Below are 16,186 nucleotides of genomic sequence, written 5' to 3' on the forward strand. Positions count from 1 at the left end.
CTATAGCTTGTATTGATTATATTAAGTTGTTTGTGACTAGATTCGAGTCATTCGGAGGCCGATTCGCGAAGCAAGGGTTTGTTGGATCATTGACTTGCGCACTTTGAGGTAAGTAACACTTATAAACTTGGTAGTTAAGGGTATGAATCCCTTAAATACGTGTTATATGGTTGGTTACACGGTGCACACCCATACACCCTGAGGGTATGAATCCCTGGAATATATGTTATATGGTTGGTTTTCAGGTGACGCACATGCGAGGTGACGGGTGTATCGGTGTGCACCGTGGTAATTATGACTCGATTGATTCTATAGTACTTTGTTGTTATCTAGTCGAGTTTTATCTGTGTCATTCCTACGTGTTAGAGTAATTGAGTTGCGATTCATGTTAAAAACCATGTTTAGGCTATGTTCTTATTATGTTGGGACCCACTGAGGTTATTTCTACTATTGAGTTATTTGCTTAAACTGCAATTATATACTCGGTCATGTTTATTCATCTGCATATCATATATCAGTCTATGTTTATCATTACTGTTGCATTATGTTATCATTGTTTGGGCTGAGTGAAATGCGATTTGTGAGCCTGTGAGACTAGAGAGATTGATGACTGAGTTGGGGCCCGAAGTCATGTTGTGAGTGATATGGTGGATCGGACTGCATGCCACAATATGCCATATTGGTTTTATATCTATTATTATTATTATTATTATTATTATTATTATTATTATTATTATTATTATTATTATTATTATTATTATTATTGTTATTATTATTATTATTATGAATCCGGTTGTAAGCTGCAACATGCCTTATTGGCTTATTCATTGTTGTGGATAGGGATGTACGCCGCAGCAAGCCTTATAAGCTTTATATTAGCGCTTGGGCGGGATCTGCCCCTCTGGAGTATGACATACCAGCAGTGAGCGTAGGTACAATGATTTATATACACGTGCTTTGGTGAGGGGCATTGATTCAAGTACCTGTACAGTGTTGAGTGATTATGTGTGTTGAGTGAGAAATGAGTTAGACATATTGAGTACTTTGAGAGTGTGAGTACTTGGGATTATCTGTCACGACCCAAAATCCAACTAGACGTGATGGCACCTAACTTCACCCGCTAGGTAAGCCAAATAACAACAATGCGATTCAATTAATAATTAACTAACTCTAATATACTCCCCAAGGACTGGTAGTACAAATCGTGAGCTTCTAAGATTAGAATTTACAAAGCTAGTATGAAATAAATACATTATCTGTTCGAAACGTACATAAACAGATTTTTATAAATCTAAGGCTACCATAAACAAGAGGCAGCTACAACCGGAAAGCGGGTACGTCTTCAAATCCAGCTATCTTCGATCACAGTAACATCAACATCCTATATCTGCACGCAAGGTGCAGAAGTCTAGTATGAGTACAGCCGATCCCAAGTACTCAATAAGTAACAAACCTAACCCTAGGTTGAAAGTAGTGACGAGCTGGAACATAGATCGGGGTCCAACACCAATAGCTAACAAAAAATCATAACAACATAATGGAAGTAATAAAATAAGTAGCTCAGAGATAAAATGGTCAGCTCGTTCACAGTTCCAGAAAAATAGGCCTGCTTTTTAAATATATCAGCGAAAACCCAATTCGTTTACCAAAATCACCAAAATATGAGTACGTTTTGTAAAATCGTGATTTTTCCCAAAAACTTTTCAACAACAAATAGGATGTTTCATTTTCAAATGGCATGAGGAAAATACATCTCTATGCCTACATGTCAATGAGTATGTGAAGTCATGAATGACGCAATATCGTACAACATGAGGAAAAATGCATCTCTATGCATGTATGTCAAGTGTGTATGTCAATACAATGCAACTCAGTAATATAACCATATGCATACTCTCAAAGTGTCATTTCACTCAGTCCTCCCACTCACTCAGTCCTCACAGTCACTCAATCCTTCCAATCGCTCGGCACTCACACTTAATAGGTACATGTGCTCACTGGGGGTATATACAGACTCCGTAGGGGCTCCTTCAGCCCAAGCACTATAACAAGCCAATCATGGCATAAATTAATAAAATATATTGCGGCGTGAAACCCGATCCCATAAACATCCTCACCATAAGGCCCTCGGCCTCACTCAGTCATCAATCTCTCCAGTCTCTCAGGCTCTCAATGTCATGAGAAGAATCAGCCCAAAAATAATGATGTGATGTATCAATAAATAGTAGCAAAGACTGAGATATGATATGCATATGAATGTGTATGACTGAGTATGTAAATCCAATGTAAGCAGATAACTCAATAGCAGAAATGACCTCAGTGGGTCTCAACTAAATAAACATGTAGCCTAGACATGGTTTTTAACATGGATCACAGCTCAATGGCTCTAGTAAGTAGAGATTTCATGGCTACAAATAAGATCAGGTAACTACACAGTACCACAGAAGTAACAGAGTTACAATTCACACGGTGCACGCCCACACGCCCATCACCTAGCATGTGTGTTACCTTAACACCAAACACATAACACGCATATTCAAGGTTCATACCCTCAGCACCAAGTTTAGAAGTGTTACTTACCTCGAACAAGTCAAATCCAATACCGAGCAAGCTGTACAATACTCCATAAATTACATTCCGCGTGTATCAACCTCCATACGCCTTCCTATCTCCTCAATTCAAGCCAAACGACTCGTATCAATTCAAACAACGTGCAAATTAATCACAATTTACTCCAATGCTTACAATTTAACATTTTACAAAAATTTCCAACTCCACTCGAAAAATTTACAGTGGGGCCCAGTCTCGAAATCCGATGAAACTCACAAAATCCGATAACCTATTCAATTACGATTCCAACCATACTAATTTTACTCAAATCCAACTCCGAATCGATGTTCAAATCTCCCAAATTCATTTTCTGGAATTGTAGAAAATTTCTCTGATTTCTCTTGAAAAATCAATAATCTAACGCTGAAAACAAAGATTAATTCATGAAATGTAATCACAAGGGAGTCAAGAACACTTATCCCAAGTTGTGTGGTGAAATTTGCCTCTAAGCATCGCCCAAAATCGAGCTCCCCAACTCTATTTTTGTCAAAAATGGCAAAACCTCCCGTTTATATGGATTTTTTTATCTTTGAGCGCCACAGGTGGCGTGGGGCGCTGCCTGTGGCACTGTTTCCAGAACCTCTAAAACATCCCAGTGCCAGGGCTAGCGCCTCATGCTACCCTGGGCGTTGGTGACGGAATTTTGTTTTTTCTCGACATGGAAATGGGCACAACTTTCTCATACGATGTCTGAATTCGACGATTCTTTTTGCTATGGCTCCGTAATTTCAATATGGATCTAATGCTTCATTCAAAACCGAATTTGGAGCTAATTTTATTACTATGATACCGCATATTCTTGAAGAATCGACGTCGAAACATTCTATAAATATCCAAATTAAATTTCGTTAACCATCCGAAATCCACCCGAGGCCCTCGGGACCTCAACCAAATATATCAACAAGTCCTAAAACATCATAAGAACTTAGTCTATGCCTCAAATCACATCAAACAATACTAAAAACATGAATCACACCCCAATTGAAACTTAATGAACTTTAAATCTTTCAACTTTCAAACCTCGCGCCGAAACATATCAGATAAATCCGGAATGAATTCAAATTTTATGTACAAGTCATAAATGACATAACGAAGATATTACAATTTCCAGAATGTGATTCTGACCCCGATATCAAAAAGTCAACTCCCCGGTCATACTTCCAAACTTTAAATTTTCTATTTTCGCCATTTCAAGCCAAATTTAACTACGGACTTCAAAATGAATATCCGGACACAGTGCTAAGTCCAAAATCACAATACGAATCTATTGGAACCATCAAAACTCCATTCCGGAGTTGTTTGCACAAAAAGTCAAATCGGTCAACTCTTTTCATTTAAGCTTCTAAAAAAGGATTGTTCTTTCAATTTAATTCTGAATCATCCGAAAACCAAAGACGACAATTCACACAAGTCATAATACACATTACGAAGCTGTTCAAGACTTCAAATTGTTGAAAGGAGCGTAGATGTTCAAAATGACAAGTCGGGTTGTTACATTATCACTGTGATACATTATATTTGACATACATATTTGACATGTAGGAATAGAGATGTAACATTTCTCTTGCTAGTTGTACTTGGCATATTTTATCATTGTTGAGCTTAAACTATTGAACTTGAAAGCATGCCTAAATCTCTGTACTGTGTACCAGCTGAATATGGAAGTTTCTTTGAGTTATTACTGTCATTATTTTGTTATATATGTGTTGTCATTATTTTGATTCATACTATATCTTTATGACCTCGTCACTTCATTCAGCCCAAGGTTAGTCTTGTTACTTATAGAGTACATTGGGTCGGTTGTACTCATGTTATACTCTGCACTTCATGTGCAGATCCAAGTACATCTAGATGCGATGATTGTTGGAGTGGTCATAGTATATGTTCATAGACTTCAAGGTAGATGCTTTGATGCCCGTAGACCTTGACTCTCTTTTCTTTTATTTTATTTTAGTATTGTTCTAGTAGCTCATGTACTCGATTACACCAAGATTTTGGGATTGTTGTAGATGAGACTTTTCACTATTGAACCTATTAAATCATGTTTTTAATTTAAATGCATAGTTGTTATGTGATTGTCGACTTGTCTACTAATGTGTTAGGTGCTATCACGACAGGTTGAGATTTTGGGTCGTGACAATTTGAAATTGTTCTTCTTCTTCAGAAGTGAGAAGAAGTGATGATACCTTTGTGAGGACCGAGAGATGAACCTGCTTAGAACGGCCAATCTTTTGGTTAGCCTCTGTACTTCCTTTACGCTTGTTAGATGGTCCGAGATGTCATCGATGTCTTTGATTTTATCGAGATTTAACGATCTCTCCAATGCATAAATGGTTGTGAGTTCACGTTCTCATCATCTTTAGTAAAATCAAGTCCACCTCCAGGTTCATCTTGATTTGATTGTACCCCGAGTATGCATCGAGAAAACTCATTAACTCGTGCCCGGTCGTTGCATCAATCATTTGATCAATGTTCAACATTGGGAACGAGTCTTTAAGGCACGCCTTGTTCAAGTTCTTGTAATCTACGCACATTCTAAAAATGTTTTATTTTTCTTTGGAACCACAACTATGTTAGCTAACCATTCGGGATACTTTACCTCCCAGATTGAACCGATGTCAAGTAGTCGGGTTACCTCCTCTTTAACAAACCTATTCCTAACCTCGACTATTGGGCATTGCCTTTACCTTACTAGTGGAAAGTTCAGGTCCAGGCTTTGCTTGTGCACGACCACCTCTAATAGGATACCTGTTATATCTGAGTGCGACCATGCAAAACAATCAATGTTAGCTTTAAGGAAATTAATAAATCCAGACCTGAGTTCGGGATTGAGCCATGTTCTTAGGTGGAACTTCCTTTCCAATAAATTCTCGAATAACGCCACTTGCTCGAGTTCTTCTGCAGTGAATTTTGTTGTATCCGTCTCCTCCAGCACTTGAAAATATCGCAGCACCCGGTGGGATTCCGACGACTCCTCGCACTCATCTTCATTGGTCAGGGGAGAAGGCGTCGATTTCGGTAATTTCTATTTGCTAGGTTCCTTCCCTTTACTACTGGAAATCAACATTGCGTTCATTTCTCTTGCCACCAGTTGATCTCCTCTTATTTGCTTGATTCCTTTCGGGGTCGAGAATTTCAATAGTTGATGATATAATGAGGGCACAACATTCATCTCATGCAACCATGGCCTTTTGAGGATTATATTATAGCCCATATCACCGCCTACCACTTCGAATAAGGTGATCTTGATTATGATCCCTCTGGTTGGGGTCAGATCTAATTGGCTTCAGGAACCGCGCCTCCTTGATATTCCTCATCGTCGATACCAACTCCACTACACTAATGTTGAAATTGTAATTCGACAACCTGGGATATGAGGAATCTCGGGTCCCCGATACCTATTTTTCCTGCAACGATCTATTATTCCAACCTCGGTCAGTTCTTCTGTCAGGAACCAGCCTGTCTGAGTACTGGAACCCTTTGTTGTTGTGTCCTTCAATTCTCTCAAATGGCATGAAACGACCTTTAGAAGATCTCTGGTCTATATCAAACTCACCTTTGAACTTATCCTTGTTCTTGTCTCGGTCCCGCCCCTTGGTTGATATCGGGAACCCGAGATGATCATCTTCTATCCTTATTTTCGACTCATAGCGGTTATGAACATCTGCCCATGTAGTCGTCTGGAATTCGAGCACGCTTTTCTTCTTCTTTCGGGAGGCGTCAAAGCTCCTCGGATTCAAACCTTTGGTGAATGCCTCTGCTGCCCACTCGTCTGGTAGGGCCAGTAGCAGCATCCTCTCTTTCTGGAATCTGATCATGAATTCCTGCAGCAATTCAAACTCACCTTATGCGATCCCGAATATGTCTCCCTTCTTGGCCTGGACCTTTCTGGCTCCGGCATGGGCCTTAATGAACGAATCTGCGAGCATTTCAAAAGAATCTGTTGAATGCTCGGGTAAGAGTGAATACCATGTCAAGGCCCCCTTCATGAGGGTTTCTCCAAACCTTTTCAGCAGAATCGACTCGATCTCATGCTGATCCAAATCATTCCATTTCACCGTCATTATATAAGTTGTGATATGATCCTAAGGGTTTGAATTCCCATCGTACTTTGGTATGTCCGGTATTTTGAACCGCTTCGAGAATTAACTCTAGTGCTGCGCTCGATTTGAACGGCAGTTGGGTATATTTCTTCGAATTCGGGCCCTTCAGCACTGGTGGTGTGCCCGAAATTTGGTCCATTCAAGCATTTATCTCCTTTGTGTTTTTATCCACATGCTCATTCATTTCCCTCATAAACCTCATGAGCTCGATTTTAAATGGATCATTGCTGTTATCATTACCAAATCCGCTATCGGTCCCCCTAGCACCATCGAAATCGACCTCACCCATCGGGGTATTGTTTTTAACTCTTTGAACCGTTTGATTTGCGGGAGCACCGAAAAGAACCAGACTCATTCCGTTTGTGTTGTTAGAAGCGTACCGTCATGACTTGATCCTACCTTGAGAGGTGGCCCATGATGGCTTTCTATTGTTCTCTTAGGATCCTTACTGTGTCCGCAACATGTTCATCTTTCACATCATCGGGAGTCGGCACCCGTACATGTCGGAGGTATCGTTCTCCGTGGACGGGGGTTACCTCGTCCCCCTCGTTGTGGGTCTCACTGATTGAATCCTCATGTTGAGGCAGATTCTCATGTGCCTCAATGTTGTGTGCGATGTTGACATCGTTAGCTGCCATTTTCGATTTCTTGCTAAGGAATAAAGAATCAAACAAGTTAGTAATAAACGCAAGGATCAACTCAATTACGCTACTGTCTAAGCCATATGGTGGGCGCCAAACTGTTTACCCGTAAAACAGTACAATTAAATTTGTTATGTAGTTTATAGACAAGAGAACTAATTTGATCCAAAATGATAAATAAATAAGATTAAAAATAAGACTTAGCGGTTAAATCGAAGAAAATGGCATGTTTGGTTTCGGGAGCGGTGTCTCCAAGGACAAAAATAAGAACAATATAAAATAACAAATAAAATTATCTTATTGAGCTTGAGAATGGAACGTAGCATAAGTTTTGCCCAGAATTTTGTGTGTTATAATGGCTGTTAAGCCTACTATTCATAGCTAGACCTAGGAAAATAAATCCTAGGATCAAGCTCTTATTAAATGATAATATATGGGTCATTGATGAATATGTAATGGCGAGCTATGAACGTAAATATTCTCTGCAATTGCTCCCCATTTAATGCCAGGAAATATTCTTCATTAAATGATATCTGATGACAAATATTCGATATCCTCACGTTGATGCTCCCTTCGGGGTTTATCCGATGTCAACTGCATTTGTTGTTCCCGATACGGGTAATTATTCGATTTTCTTTTTACATGTTTTCGGTTACACGTGTCACGCTACGAATCGATCACTTAATATAAGTCAATTTTACCCTATACCGAATGTCATGACTAGTTATGCGCAAACATCTTCCATATCTCAAGAAGGAATATATTGTATATCATTTCTTGAAATTGAAGATCAGTACATTATTTTATTCCACGCAAATGTTAGGATAATAAAAACTAAAAAGCATACCATACATGTGCTTAAAATGGTACTTTCATAGAAATTCCAGAAGAAAATAAATTAAGGTAGGGACTAGAGCTACAATTATATGCCAAGCGTATAAATAGACGTAGGATATGAACCCTTACCGTCCATCCACAATTAATAAACCCTAGTAAGTGAGTGCAAGGTGGGGAGTTCTTGGAAGGAAGGATGCCGAGGGTCTATTGGAAACAGTCTCTCTATCCCAAGGTAGGGGTAAGGTCTGCGTACACACTACCCTTCCCAGACCCCACTAGTGGGATTATACTGGGTTGTTGTTGTTGTTGTAGTAAGTGAGTGCAAGAAAACTTTATTCCAAAACTCTAGAGAAAAGAAAATGAATCCAGCACATGTAACCTTCTCTTTCTCTGATTTTAATCTGCGAATCCATAAAGCAACAGCTTCTGAATGATTCAGATTTTTTTGATATTCTTTCGCCGATGAGTTCAAATAACGCATCGCCTAGTAGTCCTATCTCAAGTTTTGGCAGCTCCCCTTCAGCAGAAAATAACTTGAACACCTCCCTTTGGGATGAAAACTTTGAGGACACAATACAAAATCTCGAAGAAAAGTCCGAGTCTGAGGAGGAAAGAAAGGGGCTTGTGGTGGCGCGTGAGAAAAACGCGCCGCAAGATTGGAGGCGGTACATAGGAGTGAGACGGCGACCGTGGGGAAAGTTTGCGGCGGAGATAAGGGACCCTGAGAGAAGAGGTGCGAGATTGTGGCTAGGAACTTATGAGACCCCAGAAGATGCAGCATTGGCTTACGATCAAGCCGCTTTCAAAATCCGCGGCTCGAGAGCTCAGCTCAATTTTCCTCACTTAATTGGATCAAACATGCCTAAGCCGGCTAGAGTAACAGCGAGGCGTGGTCTTACGCGCTCACCCAAGCCATCGTCGTCTTCATCAACTTCATCATCAGAAAATGTGACAAGAAAAAGGAAAATAGATGTGATAAATTCCATAGCCAAAGCCAAATCGGTTTGTCATGTTTGGAACCTCCAGTTGTTACTATAACTGTTAATTCTTCAAATAAGAAGGAGAAATCAATTGCAATTCATCTACATTCGGAACTAAAAAAAGTCAGATAATAGAATACATATAGTGCAAAAACATCGTTTTTTCCTTGTGCATTTTGCTGGGTGAAAAACATTTTCCTCAAAAAATGTATTCTGCGGATTGTGCTTTGCATCATAAAAGCATTTTCTGGATCATTTGCTAGCGTTTGATTGGTTATAAAAATCGGTAACATATTGTACCAAACACACATGGGATACAGTTCAATTCTTTATCTGTTGATAATGTTCTCCCCTCACTCTTTTGAGAGCTTCTCGCGAGCCATGTGCAACAAAGATATATAAGATTATGTCCACCTCGTCAACAAAGTAATATTGTATTTAAGCATTAATTACATCTTAAACAAAAGATGAGTAGTAAAAGAGAGAAGTAGCCTGTAGGCTGTAGCCATATATATGAGTTACCCCAGAAAAAGTTAGCAAAATATTTTTGAATATCACCATATGACAAGAGTTTGCCTTGCCAACCGTTGAGCCTTTTCATTATTTTACTAAGCAAGATGTTAAAATATTCAGTCTTTTTTCTACCCACACAAAGAGGACAACCAAGGTAATTAAGAGGAAAATTCTTATCCATAAAGCCAGAGAAATTCCTAATTCTATTAATCATATCTGTTGCTGGCTTAGGAACAATGAGGAAAAAACTCGTCTCTGTTAACCAATTGACCAGAGCTTTCCTCATAGTTACCAATTTGCTTCATAACAAGCTTAATAGAGTTAGGATTACCACTACAGAAAATAACAATATCATCTGCATAGGCTAAATGATTAACTTTAGGAACCTTATTATGCATAGCAAAAGGAATAAAATCAGGGTGATTGTACAAGTTATTAAGAGACCTGGAGAGAACTTCAGCAGCTATAATAAAAAGGGAAGGGGAAAGGGGATCACCCTGTTTAATACCTTGAGAAGAAGAGAAAAAACCTTGTCTAGATCCATTAATAATGATCGAGTACCACACATTTGAAATCAAATTATGAACCATCTCTATCCAATGTTTAGAGAAGCCAAATTTACTTAACACAGAGTAAAGAAAGGGCCATGATATTCTATCATAGGCCTTAGCCATATCAAGCTTAATGACAACATTACCACCCTTGTTCTTGTCAGAAATATTGTGAATAGTCTCTTGTGCTAATAAAACATTTTCGTAGATTAGTCTATCCTTCACAAAACTACTTTGATTAGGAGAAAGTAATTTATGCAACAAGGGGTTAAGCCTTAATGAGAGAATTTTAGAGATAATTTTGTTAGAGAAGTTAGACAAACTAATTGGTCTAAACTCTAAAAAACTAGCAGGAGAATCAATTTTGAGAATCATAACTAAACAAGTATGAGAGAAGAATTTAGTTAAAACTTTCCATTTGAAGACCTCTAGCACAAAAGCAACGACATCCTCTTTGAAAATATCCCAGCAGTTGTGGAAAAAGGCACCATTATAACCATCTGGACTAGTTGTGCTAGCACCACTTAGGCTCAGTACTGCATTTTTAATTTCCTCTTCATCTGGCATCTTACTGAGAATTGAATTATTCTGCTCCGTAATACATTTAGGAATACACTCTAAAATAGAGGGGTTGAGGTTTGGAGTAGGTAAATTGAACTGGACATTGAAATGCTTGATTGCTGCTTTAGAGATTTTCTTGTCCCCCATAATCCATTTACCTTTATGATTCTTAATTCTACTTACCTGTTGCTTCCTCCTTTTTTCCATGAGAATGCAGTGAAAATACCTGGTATTCTTGTCGCCATCTTTAAACCATTTTATCCTAGACTTCTGCTTGAGGAGGGAGTCTTGGATACTCAGCCATCTAATGTATTCGGCGTGTGCTTTGTTCACTTCTTCTCTGCTCAATTTTGTGTTGTCTTCGATATCTTTATCCTCAAAGTATTGAAGTTTCTCCTCCCAATTGGTAATGGCTTCATTTATGTCGCTGATGTATTCCCTGGACCATTGATTTAATCTCTTACTGAGAGCCTTTAGTTTTGTTTGCAAGATCCACATAGGATTACCCGTAACATTTGAATTCCAACTTTCCTTGACAATATTATAAAAGCCAGGCAGATTAATCCAACAGTTGAGGAATCTGAAATATCTAATGCAATTGTGATTAGCATATAGATTCTTCATGAATAAAGGTCTATGATCAGAACCAGTCCTTTCCATATGCCTAATTGAGCATCTTTGGAACAGATTGTCCCATAGGTCATTCACGAAGACTCTATCCAATCTTTTCTGAATCCTCTTCCTGGGTCTCCTGTTATTGTACCAAGTAAAATTTGGTCCAGAGTAACCAATATCTGTAACATCGCAACTATCCATACAATTCTGAAAATCAATGCTTTTGTACATTCTATGAGGTTTACCCTCTAATTTTTTGTTTGGATCAAGGATCATATTAAAATCACCCTCGATACACCAAGGAGCATTCACCAGATTACTATCATATTGCAAAGATGACCAAAGGAGCTTTCTATCTTCTGATTTACATTTAGCATAAACAGCCGTAATAAGGATATCTTGATTACTAATAGCCTTCTCCAACTTGATTGTAATATATTGATCACTTTCCGAGAATATCATTTTGTTGTTGTAAGAGTTCCAGAAGTACCAAATTTGATCATTACCATTCGAATTACAATGTTGGTAGCCTAAGAATCTCCTGTAACCATCTACCTTTTTTTTCGAAATAAAAGGTTCAAAGACCGCCACAAAATGAGTGTTGTTGATGTCAATCAGCCTCTTAAGCCTGTGAATGGCTTTTTTGGACCTCACTCCCCTTATATTCCAGAAGATTGCACTAATCATAAGAACAATTTGGGGTGTTATCCTCTCTTTGTTTCCTTCTTTGTGAAGGGTGTGTTCTGTTTCTTTGGCTTTTTTGCTACTTTTTCTTGTTTCACTTATCCCTCTTTTGACAATGTATTGATTATCATCTTCCTGACTTTCTGTAACCTCCTCTATGTCTTCATTCTCAGTTTCACTACCTCTTATGGAGTTCTTATTGATTATGTTAGTACTACTCTTATTCACTTCTTGTTCCCACTCTTTGCAATCTAAGTTGACAACTAAGTTTATTCCAGGTAAATTTCTTATTTCTGTTGGGACAATAGAGGTATTAGAATCACAAGGGGTGTGCTTGTGCTTCTCTTCTGCCTTGCTTTCCTCATCCTAATTGCTATTCTCCTTATTATCAGACCCTCTGTTTCCATCTTCCATTTGTATATTAGGAGCTTCCTCCTTCTCTTGCCCTTCTTTCCTACAGTTTTCATTAGTACTGCACTGCTTCTCGTCATCTTGCACATCCTGATCATCTTGATTCTATATGTTGTCCCTAATCTCTGCAATAGATTGATCATTTTGTTTGCTCGTCGATGTAGATACAACATTCTTCTTGTTATTGTTTTGGACAGGTTTGAACTTTACCTTGCTTTTCTTCTTCGGCATCTTCTTGGCTTTCTTCTTCTTAGTTCTTTTCTTCATGCTTTTCTCCTCCTTATTGTTAATGATCTTAGTGTTGTCATCCCCATCTTCATGTTGCTTTTTACCAATGTCAACACTATAAGAATCAACTTGAATTTTGTCATCCTTGCCAACATTGTTATTATCCATCGTCTTGTTCATAGATTGAGCATCGTCCTCATTTTTGGTAATCTCATCTCCATCTCCCTCCTCCTTCACTTGATTAGCTTTTTTCTTTTCTAGTGCCCTGTAATTGACTATGTAATGGCCCAATTTTCGACAATGTTTACAATATTTCGGAACACATTTATATTCTAATTTTTGGGTATAACATTTTAACGGCGATTCGTCATATTCCTGTCCCACAAAAAGACTATCTGGCAAAGGCTTTAATAGGTCCACCTCCACTCTAATCTTGGCCATACTAGGCCTTGTTCTACCCATAGTAGCAGCATCTAGAGCAAGGGGCGTACCTACAGAGCTCAATAATTATTTTATGTAGTGCCAATCATGAATATAAAAAGGAAGAGCTGGCAGAAGAACCCAGGCCGGAGCGACTGGCAAATCCTCCTCTGGTTTGAAGTCCGGTGACTACTTTTGTAGCCACATTTGCATTCCGTCGATTTCGATTACTCTTCTTAACCATACTGATTTCCAGTCATCCTCATTGAAGAGATCAATGAAGACGTTGTGATTGTCATAAACCCCTATTCTGACTGTCCCCTTTAATGGTATAATTTCCTTAAATCTTGACCTAATTCGGTCAATTTGGGGGCGTGGTCGAAGAAATCTTCCCACAATTGTGTACTTACAAGAATCCACCATTATGCCGTAGTAGTCTTTAGCTTTAAATATCACTGCTGGCATGCCATTGTGAGTCGTATGTCTTGCTATCACTTTTTCTTTATCCTATCAATTGGAATTTGGATTGAGCATCTGAGAGGATGTAGAGGAGCGGTGATGGTGTTTGCATAGGTTGGTTTTCCCTGTTTAGAATCATCTCTAAGAGCCATTTCGCCTGTTGGGAGTGACTAAGCTGCCGTACGCACCGGTGGGATGCCTCCCGGCGGCTCCATCTAGTGGAGCGTGAGCCGTACGCTTTAGGACAGGGGAGATAAACTAGTCGTTGTAGAGAGAAAAGTATTAGCTAGTTGAGTATTCGTAACTATTAGCAGTACTAATGCAAAAGAGCACAAAAGTACAATTCATTCGTTGAAAAGAAGCCATTATAAATTTAATTGAGAAATGAATATATGTAGTTTGTGTAATGAAATACAAGTTGTGATAGGTTACATAAGGAACCTTGATTATTATATAGTTTCAAGTACAGCAATATAATGCATTCTCTTGTCCTCGCCTACACGAAAATACTCTTCGTGCCATGAACACACAATAATATATAAAAAATGGCACGACATCACCCTTCGTACTTAATGATTCGTACTTAATGATACAGTGTTGGGAATTAAAAAGTATTCAATAATTGAAATTTGTCAAACACGCATGTGCAATATTAGAGAAGATTCCATATGATTATGGTTTTTTTTTGTTTCTCAAAATTGCAGGAGTGAAGAGGAAGCCTACCCGGGTCAAGTCTACTTTAACTACTTTTTTTCTTCTTCTTATTTTTCTTTTTTCCTAAAGAAGACCGGATATTATTGAAATGAGAAACTAATGTGGATCATTACAAACCGGAACTGATTGCCGAATATCAGTTTGCAAATAATTAAACATTGAATACTTTATACTCCTTCATTGACATGGTTAAACGTTTACAGAATGGAGATTTACTTGTAATGAGTTGAAATTATTGATAGCTTTATAAAGTAAAGAATTAGAGTTAATATTTTCAGCTTCTTAGAGAACATATACCTAATTAATTAAGCAGCATATGTTTTCATAAAAAGACGTTTTTTAAACAGCGGATATCCAAATATAAATCTTTTAACAAGTTTCTAAAAGACATTTTTGCATAATTTTCTTAGAAAGTTCTCTAGAAACTCTTGATCAGACGGTTTCTTAGAACTTTGCTTATTCGATCGGGTATTCCTTCTCTGCATTATGCATAGTGTCTTTGAGAAAATTATGCTAATTTAACGAGCATTAATTACTACGTAGAAAACATAAATAACGAACGTACGAATGAAAATAACATGATTGAACAGTAATTATTTATGCGGTAATGTTACTGCATTTGAAAAAAGAACTGAAAACTCTTCCTTCCGAATAGTTATAGTAACATGTGTAGATTGCGGATATGACCAACCGATTTGGCTTTGGCAATAGAATTTATTACATCTATATTTCTTTTCCTTGTCCCATTTTCCGATAATGGGGTGGAGGAAGAAGACGATGGCTCCAGTGAGCATGAATTGTGACAACTCCCTTTTACTCTAGCCGGCTCAGGCATGTTTGAGCCAATTAAGTGAGGAAAATTGAGCCGAGCTCTCGAACCGCGGATTTTGAAAGCGGCTTGATCGTAAGCCAACGCTGCATCCTCTGGGGTCTCATAAGTTCCTAGCCACAGTCTGGCACCTCTCCTGTCGGGGTCCCTTATTTCCGCCGCAAACTTTCCCCACGGCCGCCATCTCACTCCTATGTACCGCCTCCAATCTTGCTTCGTGTTTCTCTCACGCGCCGCCTTTCCGCCCTGCGTTTGCTCCTCGGTCTCGGATTGAGATTCGAGAGTTGTTGTTTCTTCAATGTTTTCATCCAAAAGGCAGCTGCCAAAACTTGAACTACGACTATTAGGAGTTGCGACGTTGCTCGAACTCATCGGCGAAAAACTGTTCGAAAAATCGGAATTAATCAGAAGATGGTGGTCAATAGAGTCAAGAAAATCAAGGTCAGAGAAAGAGAAGGTTGCATTATCAGCTGGATTCATTTCTTTTTGTTGCCCTAATTAGGTTTTGGATGAATAGTTTCTTGAACTTGTTCTTACTAGGACTTATTGCGTACGTCTATTTATACGCTTGCCCTTCAAATTGTAGCTCTAGACTCTGCAGTACCTTTATTTTCTTTTTGGAATTTCCGTGAAGGTTCAATTTTAAGCACGTGTATGTTCTGTTTTTTTATATTTATTATTCTAATAATGTTTGATGATAAATTAAATAATGTACTGATCTTCATCAATTAAAGAAATGATATATCACGAGAACTGAAGTCACGTTCATTTCTGAAAACGGAAAAGGGCCAAATATATTCATATATTATGAGATATAGTTTAAATATACTCCTAGTTATACTTTGAGTACAAATATATTCCTGCCGTAATACTATTGGTTCAAATATACCCTCTTCCGTTAAGTTTGTCTAAAGTGGATATCAAATCCTATTTGGCACTAATACTTGATGAGGTGGATGCCACATGACATGCCACCCCGCGCCTACCCATTTTACCCCTCCCCTTTAAATGTGGAAATTCAAACATAGTC

The 16,186-nt window shown here is 38.4% G+C and overlaps 1 protein-coding gene and 1 pseudogene across 1 annotated transcript; one reads left to right on the forward strand and one right to left on the reverse strand.

The window, feature by feature from the left end:
- Positions 1-8,326: 8,326 nt before the first annotated feature.
- Positions 8,327-9,579, forward strand: LOC107794277 (uncharacterized; annotated as a pseudogene).
- A 5,403-nt stretch (positions 9,580-14,982) lies between these two features.
- LOC107794270 (ethylene-responsive transcription factor 2-like) lies at positions 14,983-15,636 on the reverse strand. Its single transcript, NM_001325576.1, has one exon. It carries the CDS (start codon positions 15,634-15,636, stop codon positions 14,983-14,985), a length of 654 nt encoding a protein of 217 aa, NP_001312505.1.
- Positions 15,637-16,186: the final 550 nt, after the last annotated feature.

The sequence above is a fragment of the Nicotiana tabacum genome, chromosome 19 (assembly GCF_000715075.1).
Source record: "Nicotiana tabacum cultivar K326 chromosome 19, ASM71507v2, whole genome shotgun sequence".
Lineage (NCBI taxonomy): Eukaryota > Viridiplantae > Streptophyta > Magnoliopsida > Solanales > Solanaceae > Nicotiana > Nicotiana tabacum.

What these genes read in the sequence shown, in the direction of transcription:
- LOC107794270 (NM_001325576.1), bottom strand. Translation starts at nt 15,636, where the DNA reads ATGAATCCAGCTGATAATGCAACCTTCTCTTTCTCTGACCTTGATTTT.